The sequence below is a fragment of the Schistocerca nitens genome, chromosome 5 (genome assembly GCF_023898315.1).
Source record: "Schistocerca nitens isolate TAMUIC-IGC-003100 chromosome 5, iqSchNite1.1, whole genome shotgun sequence".
In the NCBI taxonomy this organism is placed as follows: Eukaryota; Metazoa; Arthropoda; class Insecta; order Orthoptera; family Acrididae; genus Schistocerca; species Schistocerca nitens.
In genome coordinates, this window is record NC_064618.1 from 323,720,091 (window position 1) to 323,737,276 (window position 17,186).

At 36.8% G+C, this 17,186-nt stretch overlaps 1 protein-coding gene across 4 annotated transcripts in view; it reads right to left on the reverse strand.

Moving 5' to 3' along the window:
• The window catches only part of LOC126260249 (kinesin-like protein KIF21A), a 532,099-nt gene that overhangs the window by 82,370 nt on the left and 432,543 nt on the right, over nucleotides 1-17,186 (reverse strand). For 3 of the 4 annotated variants that reach the window (XM_049957568.1, XM_049957567.1, XM_049957566.1), the window contains 3 exons: nucleotides 14,856-15,062; nucleotides 3,880-4,026; nucleotides 646-802 (listed from right to left, as the gene is read on the reverse strand). In XM_049957568.1, the coding sequence (XP_049813525.1) occupies nucleotides 646-802; nucleotides 3,880-4,026; nucleotides 14,856-15,062 (511 nt within the window). The remainder of the gene's footprint in view (nucleotides 1-645; nucleotides 803-3,879; nucleotides 4,027-14,855; nucleotides 15,063-17,186) is intronic. The other variant, XM_049957569.1, reaches the window with a different exon arrangement.

Sequence of the window (17,186 nt, forward strand, 5' to 3'; positions counted from 1 at the left end):
CACGAACAGAATGCACCAGCATACCATACGCAAGTCCTTCTCACAGGACATGTTCACTATGCCCTCCGATGGCACTGATACATGCATCAACCTGCCATCATAGTAAATCTCTGATGCACTGATGTATACCTCGAGTACTGCATATCATCTTGCAGCCTTCCATAATATGGGCACAGTACTCTGAACATATTGCACAGGGATTCCATACACAAGAGCTTTCAAATGGCCCGACATATGAAAGTTCAGTGGGTTTAGGACTATAGAGTGTGGAGGCCAGGCAATAACAGTTTCTGTGACTGACGGATAGGTCGAAAAAACCAATTGCCCAGCCTCCACACTCTCCCAACCTAAACCCAATGGACTTTATTTGTGGGGGTGAGGTAAGTTTCTGTGTGTGTTGCCTTTTAAATAAAAGGTTTTCAGGTCTGTGCCTGTATTGTCATGTTATTTCTCTTGCCAGTGAAGTTGTATCTAAACATATGAGTAATCAAAAAGTTAATGGAGATCAAGAAAATCATCATGAGAGAGTGAACTGCCAAATTAAACATCATAATTAATAAATAACAAAAATAAGTGTATATATGTAAGGCATGAATATTTGCTAACATTGATCAGCAAATTCAAAGTACTAAATTAATATCATACCTTCCCCTGGTATACACTGATGACACCTTCCCCAATCTGCTGATCACTTGAAGCTGTAGTCCCAGACGTAAGGCGAGAAAACACGTTTTCCTCGCGACTGTTGGTACGCCGGTATGTTGGGGGAGAGTTAGGTGGGCTTGCGTCTAGACCCTGATCCCTGCTCAAGCCCAAGCATGCGTGCAGGCACACACATAGAAGCCTCGTGTTAGTTGGTGGTAGAACAAACATTCTCACAACGTTAAGCATTAACTAATGGCACAAAACAAAAGGACAATGGAAGAATCATCAGCATATTAGTGGCAGCACACTGTTATACTCAGTTCAATTGTTTGTCACACATATTTTAAAGCTTCTCTCTAAGCTGAAAACAAACAGGTTATGGATAATTCTGTCACTCAATGGGAAGTTAATAGCACAGCTGAGTAGCTCAAATGTTTTCCAAAAAATTGTTGTAATTAGTTTATCACACAGCTAGTGTGTAATTGTTTGACTGAATGATTATGTTTCCCCCACACAAAGAATGATGTTTTTGGAGCTCTACACATGGTGTTCATCCATTTCATAATTTAATTTGTCACACTGTCCATTCAGTTGTTTGAGCATGTGACTGAATAATTATGCATCTTAGTTTTCCTTCGCTGTACTACAATCCAAGCTGCAAAATTCTCTTTAAAAGTGCAATGATGTGAAAAGAATCATTCTGTTCACCATTGTCACAGTATTAAACAAAACATTTTTTAAACTGGTTATTATACAGAGAAAATATATATATACACACACTCTTTTATTGCATTTATATAATGACACTTTTCACTTAAGAATTCTAATTTTCCACCAGTTCTGGGAGAAATTTGTTATCTTTAAAGGCAACTGACAAAATAATACAGCACATTTTACAGAATCTGAAGGATGGAAGTCACACAAGTAAAATTACTGGAAACTTCAAAATAAATGTTTGTACACCTACAAGCACAGAATACTTGTATGCATCTTAACATTAATCATGTGATGCTGCTGTTTGTACACACAATCCTGTGATGCTGCTGTTTGTACACACAATGTCCATAACCAGCTAAATAAAATCACAATTTCTACCAGGTATACTACCGTAATATTTAGGATTCTTCCGACATTCTGATCATGATTTCAATTCATGCAAAACATTATGAAATAAAGAATGTCAATTTTTAACATATATTTAGGGAGTTAAATAACAAAACGATTTAATATCAGCATTATATGTAATTTTTTACCAACATTCAATGATATACATATAGTACAGTCTGTTAAATATATTTACAAAATTAACAGATTAATCATGTCAGCATGTGAATTCCATTATGGATGTAGCAACACTTTTACTTATTTACAAAAAAATAATTGTTCAGAAAACTTTCACAATAACACAATGAAATAATTTCACAGTATAATTGCAGACTGCAAGCTAAAGCAGTGGTTACTTTCAAAATACTACACTGTGTCGAGAAAGAAAAGGAAAGGGGAGGGGGGGGGGGGTGCAAGAGACCAAGTAGGGAGGGGCAGACCTATGAAACTCATTGACAGTACAAAGACATAATTTCTAGTTCTTTTACTTAAAGGTTTTCATCAACTGGTGGTTTACAAATCAGAAATGCTGATGCTTTGTTACATACAAACTGATGTTAAAAGAGTAGGCAGAAGACAGAATGAGAATATCCAGTTTCCAAAAAAATGCAGTAAAATGACAGTTAAGTGAAAGGGATTTGCATTGTTAATAGCTTGACAGAAGAGCAATAGTAAAAAGAAAATTTCTGCTCCATTTGTTTAAGAGTCAAAATGTATGCCAGCAAAGGATAAGATTGCAGATAATGTTTCATACAAGAAATCAAAACAGAAGAACAGTGCGAGTACAAAGAAGGATAAATGTTAATGTTTGCTGTGAAACAAACGCCATCAGGAAATAGATAATCAGATACTCAGATCACTGTGGAAATACAAAAAAATATTCTCTCTCTGCTTTTAAGACTATTGTTTGCCATACCTGGTAGTACAATAGCAAATATATTTTCTTTCTAAAATTTTACTTTTTTAAGCCCTAAACCAGTGTGATTTAAGTCCCAAAAAAACTGCCAACTTCAGGAAATACTCTTACAAATGAGCTGATCAGGCACATCTCATATGCACTCAAACAACTGTTTTACTACCAGCTCCAATCCATTTAATTTATACAGGCTGTTATGTAAAATCTGTTAGCAATAACCCAAAGCATCCAAGTGAGGTTCTGACCATTTGCACTCGATACAGAAGAAACCAAATTTTATTATGTTATGTACAACACAAATTTTGTATGCAGGATGAGATACGATAGTAAAATGGAAGCATTACTTTCAGATTACAAGTGTGGAATACCAATTCTTCAGTGACTTAAAGTGTAATAACTAAATCCATATCACAAGATATGTCATCGGTGCCACCGAGGAAGCATGAGAAGTTGATGCATACTGGTCATGCCACAATTAATTGTAATTGAAATGCTTATAGTACCATGTTTTGGAAAATTTGGATAACTTGTAAGCTATAGTGTGTGTTTCTGACATGATTAAATAAATAAAACAAGATATTACAGCAAACTGATCATATTTCGTCTGAATTATCCACACAATGTCTGCTTCCTCTTTATTCTTCATGTAACGTGTGGCACCTACAACATTTAATTGCTAAACAAGGACATATAACTTAGCGACTTCTTTGCCAGTATTACAGTGATTGGTATCGCGGGTTAAAATATCACAATCTGAATGTGAAGTGATTACCGGAATACTGAACCACTTCAATATAGTTTTATCAGATGGGACAAGCCTTTTTTATGTTAGACAGAAGAACAGCTAGCTGCCCATCTTCTTGTTTTCTTCTGATTATTACAGTGGAACACAGTTCTACAAACCAGCTTTTAATATTAGCAAGGCTATACTCAGAAAGTTAAATAAGATATTTTTTAATCTACTACCTCCTATATTCAATACAAAAAGCTTGTTGTGATAAACAGTTTCAGAGCAACAACAATGGCTTGAACCACAAAAAAATCTACGAACTAATGTTTAAGCAGCCTTTCATGATAAAGGAGCACACTGCATAATATTGTTATAGCACTCATTTTACTGTCACTATATTTCTCACTAGCATAAGTCTTCACAACCATTTAATGTAAGTCATGCACTTACTACAGTTATTCAAGCATGCACCACTCCCACTTACATTGATCCCGGTTTGCCAAGCAAATTGCTCTGCAATGTGTTAAATGTACGGCGTGTAGTTCGAGGAGAAGTGGATTCCTGGCGGTCGTAAGTTTTACGACCTGCCACTGGTGAGGGCTTCGGTAGCTCAGTCTTAGTTACCAAATTTCTAGAGGAAAGATAACAGCTGTTAAAACATTTTTGTCAGCGGATGACTGTATGTTAAAAAGTGGCCAAATATTAATGCTCTTGTGAGATTAGCTTGAAACACAATAATAAAAGCAACAATCACGACAACCAAACATAACCTCCCCTCAATTTCTCTACAGACAAGTTCTCTTCATTAGTACAGGAATTCAACTGTGAAACATAAACAGCATTCTCAATTACAAAATCAAAATAAGCTGCTTACATTCTGTACAGATTTGCCCCCTCATGTCATTCAGATACAATACAGCCTTAATGCGGAATGAAAAGGCAACACACCCTTTTCTTTCAATTAGTGGAAATTGTCCCAGTTTCATGCTTTTGCAGTATAATTAGTGGATGAGCAATTATTTATAACAACCAGAGTTTCTCAAAAATGTTTTATCAAGTTGTTGCCCAACTTTGCAAGTGGAGGTACTTCTTGGAAAAACATTATTAATATTTTCTTTATTATTCTTGAAATATGGTTCAGAATAATAGAGTTATTCTCAGTGGACTCTCTGTACCTAATGACTTTCTTCCTTCATTAGGGAGTACAATGTTTCAGATGCACTCACTCGCAGTTATCACACTTTTTGTTTTAATACAATGCAATATGCAAACTCTTTTCCTGTCGAAAATGAAATTAAACTTAAACAAACTAGACAAGTGGGTAAACAAAACCCTTTAACAAACAAATGCTGAACAAGAAACTGCATCATCATCATCTAAAAACCATTCATAATCACGAGCACAACAAAATGTCCCCAGAAATATCATCTCGATGAGGATGACACTATTGTTTCGGAACATGTTTAGGACATAAGAAAAAATATTAATAATTTTACTTTGTTAGGGATATCTCCACACTGAATTATGAGAAGAGGTAGCTTCTGGTCATAATTATTGTTCACTTTATTGATCTTGTACAGAAAATCTAATGAAAATGTCTGTAATGGCAACATTTTGGACCAACTGTAAACATAGATACCTATCCCACTCCAGCAAACTTTCATGCTTTATTAGAACTGTTAATGACATGAATTAAAACTGAAACAAGCAGAGGGATTATTGCACAGATTAGGAGCAAAAATTAGAAATTTCATTCACTGTAATCACAAAGAATTACAATAGCCAGCACGGAACAAACTTTTTATGGGAATCTACATGTCACCATGGGCGACTTTTTTTTTCAGTGCGCATATTGCACCTAATCTGGCCCAAAACAATGTGACATTTGCAGGGACACAGTGTAATACTCAAAGTAACTTACTACAATATTAACAATTTTAGTAAACACTATTTGTTGGAGCCTACAACTTTCACCATTGATGTTATACTGTGGTCATCTCTCCCTGCTATTGTGTTTAGGTCCACTGTCAATATTTCAGTCAAGATGTGCTGCCTTCTCGGATCATGAGAAACTGCACAAAATCCTCACACTCCACATGAAGTACTCTTATCCCACTAAAAATATGTTGTTTCGCTGTCTTCTGGGCAGTTATTCCAGTCAATCAGTTGTCAACCTGTTTTGCTGTGGACACAACATATCATGACATCAGTATAAATGAGAGAACAACTTCATTTTTTTTATATCTGCTCCAGGCAACAGCTCTCCGTATTTCAGTACCCCATAGAACGCTTATCTATGATGATGAATATTGGACAGTTGTTTAGGATATATGGAAGCATACATGCATATTTTCCATTACATAGCAAACAACTGATGGAAACTTAATACAGCGGGAGTACCTTTGTGGCAAAGCAACAATGTTCAAGACATAGAGATAGTATTAGGATACTAACAATCACATCTTCTTATTGAAATGAAGTCTTCATATTTTTATTGGATTAAACATTTTTCTATTGAAAGAAATTGGTTTGGACTTTTTCATGCAAATGCCAATTTTTAACAACAATATTATAGACAGTAAACAATAAAAAATCCAGGATGGATTAATGATAATATTACAAAAAGGATAGATTGCTACGCACCATATACAGAAGATGTGAAGTTGCAGACAGGCACAATGAAAAGACAGTTACACATCTAAGCTCTCAGCCAAAAGGCCTTCTCCCAAAGTAAAAAACACATGTAAATTCACATAAGTACAAATCATGTACACGACACTGTATCTGTCCACATTAGCCAGAGGCAGTGGTTATATGTGTGTGAGCTGTCCTTTTGTGAATGTGTTTGTGTTTGTATTTGTATTTTGTACTTCGGAAGAATGCCTTTTGGCCAGAAGCTTAAATGTATAGCAGTATTTTACTGAGGATGTGTGTGACTCAACATCTCCTCTGTATGGTGAGTAGCAATGCATTCTTTTCAAACTACTTTTTATTCAAACCTGAATTTTCTAATGTTTGTAAATGCCAATTTATTTGTATTTTTCTTCCCTGTAATGTAGGTACGTTCCATCAGTGGTCCAGACAATTGAAAAGTAAATTAACAAACTGATTATTAGCCAACAGTGTTAGAATTACTATAGATATTTTTGACAAAAATTAAATGTACAAAAGAATAAAAGGATTACAAAACCATCTATTCTATCACAAAGAAACATATCTGTTATAACTGGATTACAACCTGCAAACATAAAATGGAAAAACTAACCAAATCTAATCTCTAAATATTAACACACTGCAAAGAACAAAATTAATTATTTCCAAACAAAAATAATTCATATTTAATTATCCTTTATATGAATATTAACCAACAGGAGGCTGCTGTTTACCTGAGCAATACATACACGCTGTTAAGTTGAAAAACATTCTCGCTCGCACTCTTCAACAAACAATCATGAACTACCTCATACACAGCTTATTACTGTAGCGACCCTGAATGGTATCCTCCATTTGTAAAGAAATGGCAACTATCGCACAACAGTTTTAAAACAAAGTGTAGTGCCACAGACAGAGATACATAAAATGGGCATGTGCAGGTGTCTAAGGGGGCAACAAATGAAGCTTCAATGACTACTGTAGCAGAACTTTATTGTAAGAACTCCCACGAAGCCCAAAGAAATTATGGGTGACACTGGAACCAAAACTGAGGATAGCAAATCAAAAGCAAAAATAATAAATTCAGCTTACAAATGGTCTTGTACAAAAGAAGAACCTGGAGTACTGGTCTAGTTTAATTCCTGCACCACTGATGAGAGGCCTAGGCTTAGTATCAATTGCATTGAGAAACAGCTCTAAAGAGAAAAGGCCAATGGTACAGACCCAACAGAATTCCTGTCAGCTTCTATACAGAACTTTCAGCTGAGTTAGCACCTCTTTCAACCATTATATACAGTTATTTCTTGAGTAAATCCCTGTACACAGTATTTGGGAAAAGAAATCACAGATTACTGTCATCTACAAGACGGGTTGCAGACATGACTCTCAAAACTATCATGCAACAGCAAAGACATACATCTGTTGTAGAATCTCAAATGTAATGAGGTATCTTTAACAGAATGACCTTCTCCAAGCCACCAAGATGGATTTGACAAACATTGATCACACGAAATCCAACTTTCACTTTTCTAGGGATGGATTACGCTATTAATTATGAGTAATAGGTTCTAATACTCCAGTTCCGCTAGAGAATAGGTTCCAGGAAGCTATTAATTAATTAATAGGTTCTACATAGTCTGAAGAATGCTGAAACCCACAAAACATGAAAACAGGATCAAAGTACAGTCATATGGAGTACCAAGCAAAATTTGTAAGTACATTGAGAATTTCTTGTTAAGGAGGACACCTTGGACAAAGTGTCATCAACAGCTGGCTTAACTTCACACGTTTGCCAGGGAAGTATATTGAGACTCTTGTTCATGTTGCATATAAAGGACCTGGTAGACAATATTAACAGCAGTCTCTTACATTCTGTGTGTGATGTGGGTATCTAAGCACAAGTACTATCTGAAGAAAATTGTACAAATAACTTGTCATACCTTGCTAAGATTTCAAAATGGTACAGAGATTGGGAGCTTACTTTATATACTCAGAATTGTCAAACTGTGGTCATCATAAGAATCAAAAATATACTGTTCTATGACTCCTGTATTATTGAGTCATAACTGGAACTATTTGTCTCCTGTGAGCAGTTGGGTGATTAGTATCTGCAATGGAATGAGAACTTCTGCTCAATCAAAAGTAAAACAGGTGGCAGGCTTTGGTTCACTGGTGGAATACTACGGAAATGCAATCAGCCCACAAATGACACAGCTTACTCATCCTAGAATTCTGCTGAAGTGTTTGGGACCCACCAAAAGAAAACTGGAAGGAGTTACTGAAGGTATACATAAGAGGGCAGCATAAAGGATCACAAATTTGTTTGACACACTGGAGATGTTATGGTAATTATGAGAAACCTGAACTGGGAGACACTTGCAGATATACGTCTTATACCTTGTGAAAGCTTACAAAGCTTCAAATATCGGTATCAAGGGAGAAATCTATGAATATACCACAGACGGCCACATACCACTCTGGTAGGAACTGTAAAGATACAATTAGACTGCTTGCAACACACAGAGCGGCATTTGCACAGTTTTCTTTTTCATGCTGTATAGTCACATGAAAAGGGCAGAAAACCGTAATATGTGATAAAGAATGTGAAGTACCTTTTTCCATGCACTTTACAATGATTTGCATAGTATCAATGTAGATGCATATACCTGGTGATTATTTACCGTAAAAACAATACAGATCAATGTACAGATTTTGGGAAAAAGTAACTGACATTACCATCATCTACAAATATGAAGGTTTTTAGCCACCCTTAAGGAACAACCAAAACTACTAGGCAGACTGGTATCTGTTTCACAGTTACTTACAAGAACAGATAGTCCACATATTCAAAGGATGATGATCCATCTTGCACAGGATGGCACTACTTTATTGTCATTACTGCTTCAGATTTTCTCTTTTTGAAAGTAATTATAGCTCAAACCGATTAAATTTCAGATGCTAAGATTAACACACTAGAGGAAAAATTCATCAAAACAAACAATGTTGAGAATGATTATGATAGGCTGCATGGAATAAAGTGAAGTGAGTAGATTAAGGAGGAGAGGAACAGGCAGAATAGTAGGTGCATATAATTGGAAGGAGAAACAGCATTGGTCGTATTTATTGTTTTATTATCTGCAAAATCGATTTTCGGTCACTTAGTGACCATCCTCAGTGCTAGAAGTTGAAAATATCACATAACGATCAGAGACTATAAACCAGAAAATCACAACTACACCTGCGCATGAACATAACAGTTGGTAGGAACATACCTGTAATATACAATTAAAATTGGTAGGCGCTGGTATCAATAAGCTTAGAGCGATCACATAAACTGAGGCCACTGTTTACCTGCACCAGTTCAGCAGACCTCGGTGTCACAGGGCTTGGAACGCCCTCTATGTGACATGTGTCACGTGAAGACTTAATATTACTGGTTTTGTGAGATATTAACACAAAATAACTCTTGTGCATTTGTGAATCATGAAGTAATTCAAATTTAAAATGTACGTAAAACACACAGCAGACGAAGGGGGAAGGAAACATCTAAAATACATTGACGTATTGTTTTTAAAAGAACAGACTTACAAAACATAAAACAGATCGATAATAAGTTGTCAGAGTGCAGGACAGGTAAAAGAGAAAAAGACAATGAAAAATAATAATATATGAATAACATGAAATGAGGTATAACACAGATTTTTAAGAAACATAATACCCACCATCTGGCGTGGGAAGTTAGAAGTACAACATTCGTGATTTATGTAAAATGTTACGTTAAGACTAAGGAGTCAAATACATCTCAGAAATGTCCATGACTACCCATTGAAATACGTCTTGGACATTTATGAGATGGTATCCCAAAAATATAGTAAAGATAATTTAAGTCAAAATGAGACAAGCGAAACTAAAAATCAAAAATTTATCACTTTGCCTTTCTATGGCCCCATTAGCAATAAAATTGCCAGAGTAATCCAGAAGAGGAATATTAATGTAGGTTTCTCAACAACGAACAGACTAGGCGTGCTTTTAATGAATAACATTCATGAATGCAATGTCTTGCAGGAATCAGGTGTTTACAAACTTATCTGTGCCACTTGTAATGCAAGTTACATAGGGCAAACCGTAAGAAAATTAGAAACAAGGTTCCGTGAGCACGTTGCATTTGAGAGGAAAGATGTTGCGGAAAAATCGAATTTCGCAGCCCATCTGGTAGCTACTGCTCATACAACTCCAGATTTGACATCGCAATTGAAGTTGTTGCACAAGGGTAAAAAAGGATGCTTTCTCGACCTTATGGAAGAGATGGAGATCTTTTGCCATCAGAAATCTCCAGATATCGCACTACTTAACGAGCAAACGATATCGAGAAGCACACATTTTTGGGAATGCTTCTCTGATATCCTATGAAAAAAGTCAACAACTTGTTGCCAATTATCACAATTAGCAATTCGTAATCAGTTGCTTGTTATCCCTTATATACAACGCCTCAGTCATAATTGCTACGAGAACACTTACAATGGCCGCTATTCCAACTATCTAAACACATAGACACACATGTTTCGGTTTGTTATAATAACATTACTAATTTCGGTTTTTAAAAAGTATGCTCCCTTTTGTTCCTTAATTTTCAGAACTTATGGACGCCTACTGAACATAATTTTACTAAAGTCGACATCTCTTAGGCGTTGACACAAAGTGATATGAACCGGTTTCCACTTTTACGTAATTATTTTTAATGTATGTTAACAATTCCTTTTCTGTTTGAATAAGTGCTGGATATCGTGCATAGCCTATTTTTAATTTCTTTTAAGTACGATATATATTTCTGGTATAAGTGGCACTATTACCTGTCCTTCCTCATGATGGTTTCTCAATGTATGGTGTATACTACTTGTTCGCACCTTCTATTTTAAATTTATTTCAATAACACAATTAGAACTATAGATACTTCTCAAGTCTGCTTTTATGTCATATGGGTCCCACTGTAACTATAAGTTATGTAAAATCAAATTATTTTTATTAGTATTCAAAACCAGTTGCTTGGCAATTTTATTACTGTTTTATCAACCTGTGAATGTATGTATGGGTTCTGACCCAGTTCTTATGTGGAAGTGTACAACCAGTAATGGGACGAATGATATGTACATTATCACGTCTTTAAATATGATAACAAAATTGTTACTCTACATCCTCAAACCTTTTTTGTTGTTGTAATTAATATTGTTTAATGGCATTTGAATTGTTACTTAGTGGCATTTTTGTAATATTACTATTTTTATATATTTGACTTTTCAGTTTTAACATAATATTTACATAAATCAAGAACGATATACTTCTAACTTCCCACGCCAAATGGTGGGTGCTGTTTTACAGTAAGCAACCATGTGTATTTGATGTCATGTATGTATGGGTTCTGACCCAGTGCTTATGCGGAAGCATATAACCACTGTTATAATAATGCTAGCTTGTCCAAAGGGACGAACGAAATGTACATCATCATGTCGGTTAAATATAATAACAAAATTGTTTATCCACACCTACAAACTTTTATGTAATGAACATTGTGTTTCACGGCATTTTAATTATTACGTAATGGCAGTTTCATACTATTACTATTTTCATATATTTGACTCCTTAGTCTTAACGTAACATTTTATGTAAACCACGAATGTTGTACTTCTAGCTTCCCACGCCAGATGATGGGTATTATGTTTCTTAAAAACCTGTGTTATACCTCATTTCATGTTATTCATATATTATTCTTTTTCACTGTCTTTTTCTCTTTTACCTGTCCTGCACTCTGACAACTTATTATCGATCTGTTTTATGTTTTGTAAGTCTGTTATTTTAAAAATAATACGTCAATGTATTTTAGATGTTTCCTTCCCCCTTCGTCTGCTATATGTTTTACGTACATTTTAAATTTGAATTACTTCATGATTCACAAATGCACAAGAGTTATTGTGTGTTAATATCTCGCAAAACCAGTAATATTAAGTCTTCACGTGACACATGTCACATAGAGGGCGTTCCAAGCCCTGTCACACCGAGGTCTGCTAAACTGGTGCAGGTAAACAGTGGCCTCAGTTTATGTGATCACTCTAAGCTTGTTGATACCAGTGCCTACCAATTTTAATTGTATATTACAGGTATGTTCCTACCAACTGTTATGTTCATGCACAGATGTAGTTGTGATTTTCTGGTTTATACTCTCTGACCGTTATGTGAAATTTTTGACTGCTAGCACTGAGGATGGTCACCAAGTGACCAAAAATCGATTTTGCGGATAATAAAACAAAACAAAAAAAAAAATACGACCAATGCTGTTTCTCCTTCTAATTATATCAATTATCTGGTCGTGGTGCACATAACAGTCCAGGGAGTCGCCAATCAATAGTAGGTGCAGTTACTGCTTGTATCACTAACTGCTCCTTCCTTACCTCAAAAGCACAAAAATAACAATTTGTAGTTGCAATGTCTGAATGGGAGAGAAAATGGGTAGAAGTATTTTCTAAAATGTTACCTATGGTTTTATTCTCACATAAATATTAATTTGCAAACCAGTATGTGACTTTTAAGTTCACGAAATGTCAAAAAAATTAAGGCTAATGAAGATTTCTAGATGTTTAATCTAATTATGGCTATAAAATTAACAGTTTAGTAAGGTGATCTGCTCCAGAGAAAATTTTCCTAAATGTATCTTAAAGAGCACAATTGAGGATTACTTTATGTACTCAATAAACCAAATCTCTTCAAACTTTTTAATGAAATAATTTGTAGCTAAGGCAAAACCATTCTTCAGCTCTGTTCAATGTGTTTTGTCAGTTTCACTCCCTCATTATGAAGTACTATGACTTCTTTAAATTTATTTTTAAATGTCCCAGAGTTTTTTCTATTCTCACTCAGAAGACAAAACTATTTAATCGACGGGAATATGGAAGAAAGTACTTCTCTCTACACAGAAAACAAATATGTTAGCAGAAATTTTAACCATATATACTACTAAAAACACACATGTAAAAACAGGAACATATCAGTTCTGGGCAGTGACAGATTTTTTACATGTGCACACAGAGGAGGGGAGAGAGGGGAAAAAGGGGGAGCGGTCAGAGAGAGAGACAGAGAGAGAGAGAGAGAGAGAGAGAGAGAGAGAGAGAGAGAGAGAGAGGGAGGGAGGGAGGGAGGGAGAGGGAGGGAGGGAGGGGGAGGGAGGGAGGGAGGGAGAGAGAGGGGGAGAGGGGTTACGGAATTCCTGTGGGAAGGGCAGCATTCACAAAGCAGATTGTTGGCCTAGGAAGAGGGGAAATAAGTTAATGACTTAGAAGAAGAAAAAGGTAACGCAGTGAAAGACACAACTTAAAGTATGTAAACAAATAAACAAGTCACTGACACTATTACAATAAAACAATAATAATAATAATAATATCCACAAAACAAAGCATCAACTATTAGAAACTACTTTTGGTACTGTCAAACTCTAAGTGCCAGTTTATTGTCTCCATCAAGAACAGTTATGGCCATGTTCCATTCTGCTGAAAACAATGTAGATTGGTTAAAAACAATTTGATGAAGTTAGCTGAATTCCTACTCTGAATTTTAAATCGCACACAGAAAACTAGTTTTAAAATCTTTTATGCAATTTTGAGTTTTTTTTTACTCCACTAGAAACTAAGAGGAAGTAAAGTGATCTTATTTGTCCTTGTGTACAGAAAAATTCATCAGGTGATTTAGTAAGCAATATTAATCACAGCAATCCTGCAATACAACAGGTGTTAGCATGCTACAGATGAGGTGTCAGATTTCAGAAATTTGTTAAAGGACAAAACTTCATTTCTCAATATCAGTCACCTTTGAGATGTATAATGACTTTAAACAGTCATTCCTCCTCCTCTCTAGAATCCAAAAGGCTATTCTAAATGTTTGTCCTAAACTACACATAGTGAGAAGCTTCAATGCATTTCAGAATGTATGCAGTTGCAATGATTACTGTACAAAGACACCAACACCAGAGTTGAGATGGTATGCTGCAAGTAATAAACAGAAAATATGTAAGATACATTGACTATTTCATTTTGTACTTAGGTTTCAAGCAGCCATGTGACACATTTACATGGTAAATACTGTATGGTAATACTGAACAATGCTAAAAAATACTGTCATAAATATCAACCTGAAATTTTTACACCTATTAAATTCCACATATTAAAATATTTTTCATACCATACAGATAGTCTAAAAATTAGCATACTCAACTGACAACTTTCTTTTCATTTTTTTCCTTGTGGTTTCATCCTACAGAAACTGGAAACATGGAACAGAAACTACAGAACATGAACAAAGGTAAACAATGGAAGCTTTCCTGGGCTGCAGTTATGGAAGTATTCTACCTCCTTGTAAGCAATCTTTGGAACAGAAGATATGAAAAAAGCCTAGGAAGCAAGAATGAGTTGTAGTGAAGAAATAATCCATTCAAAACAACAGTAATCACAGTAGACAGAGTAGAAATTAAGACAATAGTTCTTCATAGTACCATCAAAATGTTTAAGTAGGCAAATTATTTACTAATGTTGCTGGCACCTGTGAGACCATCATCCACCAAATAAGTGAAATCCCCCCCCCCCTCCACCCACCCCCCAACCACCCCCCCCCCACACACACACACACAGAGAAAGAAAGAGAGAGAGAGAGAGAGAGAGAGAGAGAGAGAGAGAGTGTTGATGAGGGGATATATGGAAAGCCAGAGGAAAGACAGATGCACAGTTACATAAAGACAGAAGCAGGCACATACACAGCAAACTGACTCACTTCAGTGAACCAGGAGCACTTGGTACTCGGCTAATAGCTTTGTCTGGTGGAGGCATCAAGTTTTCTTCAGTTGGTTCATCTTGTGATTGGACCTCAGGAGCAGATGTAGTCATTGCATCTGGTGGGTACAACAGTTCTTCTGGTAGTCTTGTTTTTCTTCGTATTTTTGATGTTCTGGTCTGCACAGGCCTCACATTGCCATTGCACCTGCAACAAATAATAAAAAACACTTTATCTCTCTCTCTCTCTCTCTCTCTCTCTCTCTCTCTCACACACACACACACACACACACAAAGAGACAGATGGAGAGAGAGTATTAATTTGTCTGTGCATCCTGACATGAATTCATAGCCATACTGATGATAAAAAAGGAGCAGCTGCAAGGAAGTGATGACAATGGTGTGCAGCATGTCATTCTAAATTGAGAGGAGTCTTCCGAAGTAAGAGCAATTTCATGTGTGCCGCAAGGGAGTGTCGTAGGACTGTTGCTATTCACAATATATATAAATGACCTTGTGGATAACATCAGAAGTTCACTGTGGCTTTTTGCGGATGATGCTGTAGTATATCAAGAGATGTTGTAACAATGGAAACTTATACTGAAATGCAGGGGGCTCTGCAACGAATTGACGCATTGTGCAAAATGGCTCTGAGCACTACGTGACTTAAATTTTGAGGTCATCAGTCGCCTAGAACTTAGAACTAATTAAACCTAACTAACCGAAGGACATCACACACATCCATGCCCGAGGCAGGGTTCAAACCTGCGACTGTAGCGGTCGCTCAGTTCCAGACTGTAGCGCCTAGAACCGCACGGCCACTCCGGCCGGCTCGCATTGTGCAGGGAATGGCAATTGAATCTCAATGCAGACAAGTGTAATGTGATGTGAATACATAGAAAGAACGATCCTTTATTATTTAGCTACAATATAGCAGGTCAGCAACTGGAACAGTTAATTCCATAAATTATCTAGGAGTAGGCATTAGGAGTGATTTAAAATGGAATGACCATATAAAGTTGACTGTCGGTAAAGCAGATGCCAGATTGAGATTCATTGGAAGAATCCTAAGGAAATGCAGTCCAAAAACAAAGGAAGTAGGTTACAGCACACTTGTTTGCCAACTGCTTGAATACTGCTCACCGGTGTGGGATCCGTACCAGATAGGGTTGATAGAAGAGAGAGAGAGAAGATCCAACGGAGAGCAGTGCGCTTCATTACAGGATCATTTAGCAATCGCGAAAGTGTTACAGAGATGATAGATAAACTCCAGTGGAAGACCCTGCAAGAGAGATGCTCAATACCTCGGTATGGGCTTTTGTTGAAGTTTCAAGAACATACCTTCACCGAGGAGTCTAGCACTATATTGCTCCCTCCTATGTATATCTTGCAAAGAGACCATGAGGATAAAATCAGAGAGATTAGAGCCCACACAGAGTCATATCGACAATCTTTCTTTCCAAGAACAATACAAGACTGACAAAATAAATCTTGGGTGAACAGCCTGGTATGAGTGTGCATAGGACACAATATTTCGGCAATCGACCACGTTGCCATCGTCAGGTGCGCTGATGTACTGACCAGCGGTGGGCCGGCGCCAGGTATATCTAGGACAATCCCCCTCCTGCTCCTCCCGCAGGCATTTCCTAAGAGACGGTGCGGCCCGCGCCCCGCGCGCGGTCCAGGTACAGTGTCCGTTTTCCCGCCATCTGGGTGCTGCGTCCTAGGTCTTCTTGTTCAGGAGGGTCTAACGGCACCACTCTCGTTATTCTTCCCTCCTCCCCCAAAGTCAGTACACTCTGGGAAATATCCTTTTTCTTCCTAATCTGGGTGATCGTGGGTTCTCATGCCTTGCTAAGGATGTAACCGCTGTCATGATTTAGTTGTGGCTCCCTTACTCTGATCTCTATGGCTTCTTTAATGACACAGTCCCAGTATTTGGAAGTCTGTGTCAGGACTTTGGTTTGGCCATAATCCATTCTGTGGAGTTCTGACAGGCAATGCTCAGTGATTGCCAACTTACTGGGCTGTTGCAGTCTAGTGTTACAGCAGCAAGTGAACATGTGACCAGTTTCCCTGTTTCTGAGATACTTGTCCCCACAAGCTAGACCAACACAACCTGATCATTGTCAGATTAACTGACATCATTGCATTTCCTCATTTATCATCCGCATCTTTTTCAGAATATTTCCCCCATTTGTCTCCATTTCACTTTTAGACCATATTCACCTGGTTATAAAATAAGATTATTTCCTGAATTCATCATTCAAAAAATACAAGGTCAAGGCAGATTAAGCTTTGGTTGCTGGGGTCAATGAGGGGTCACCTCATA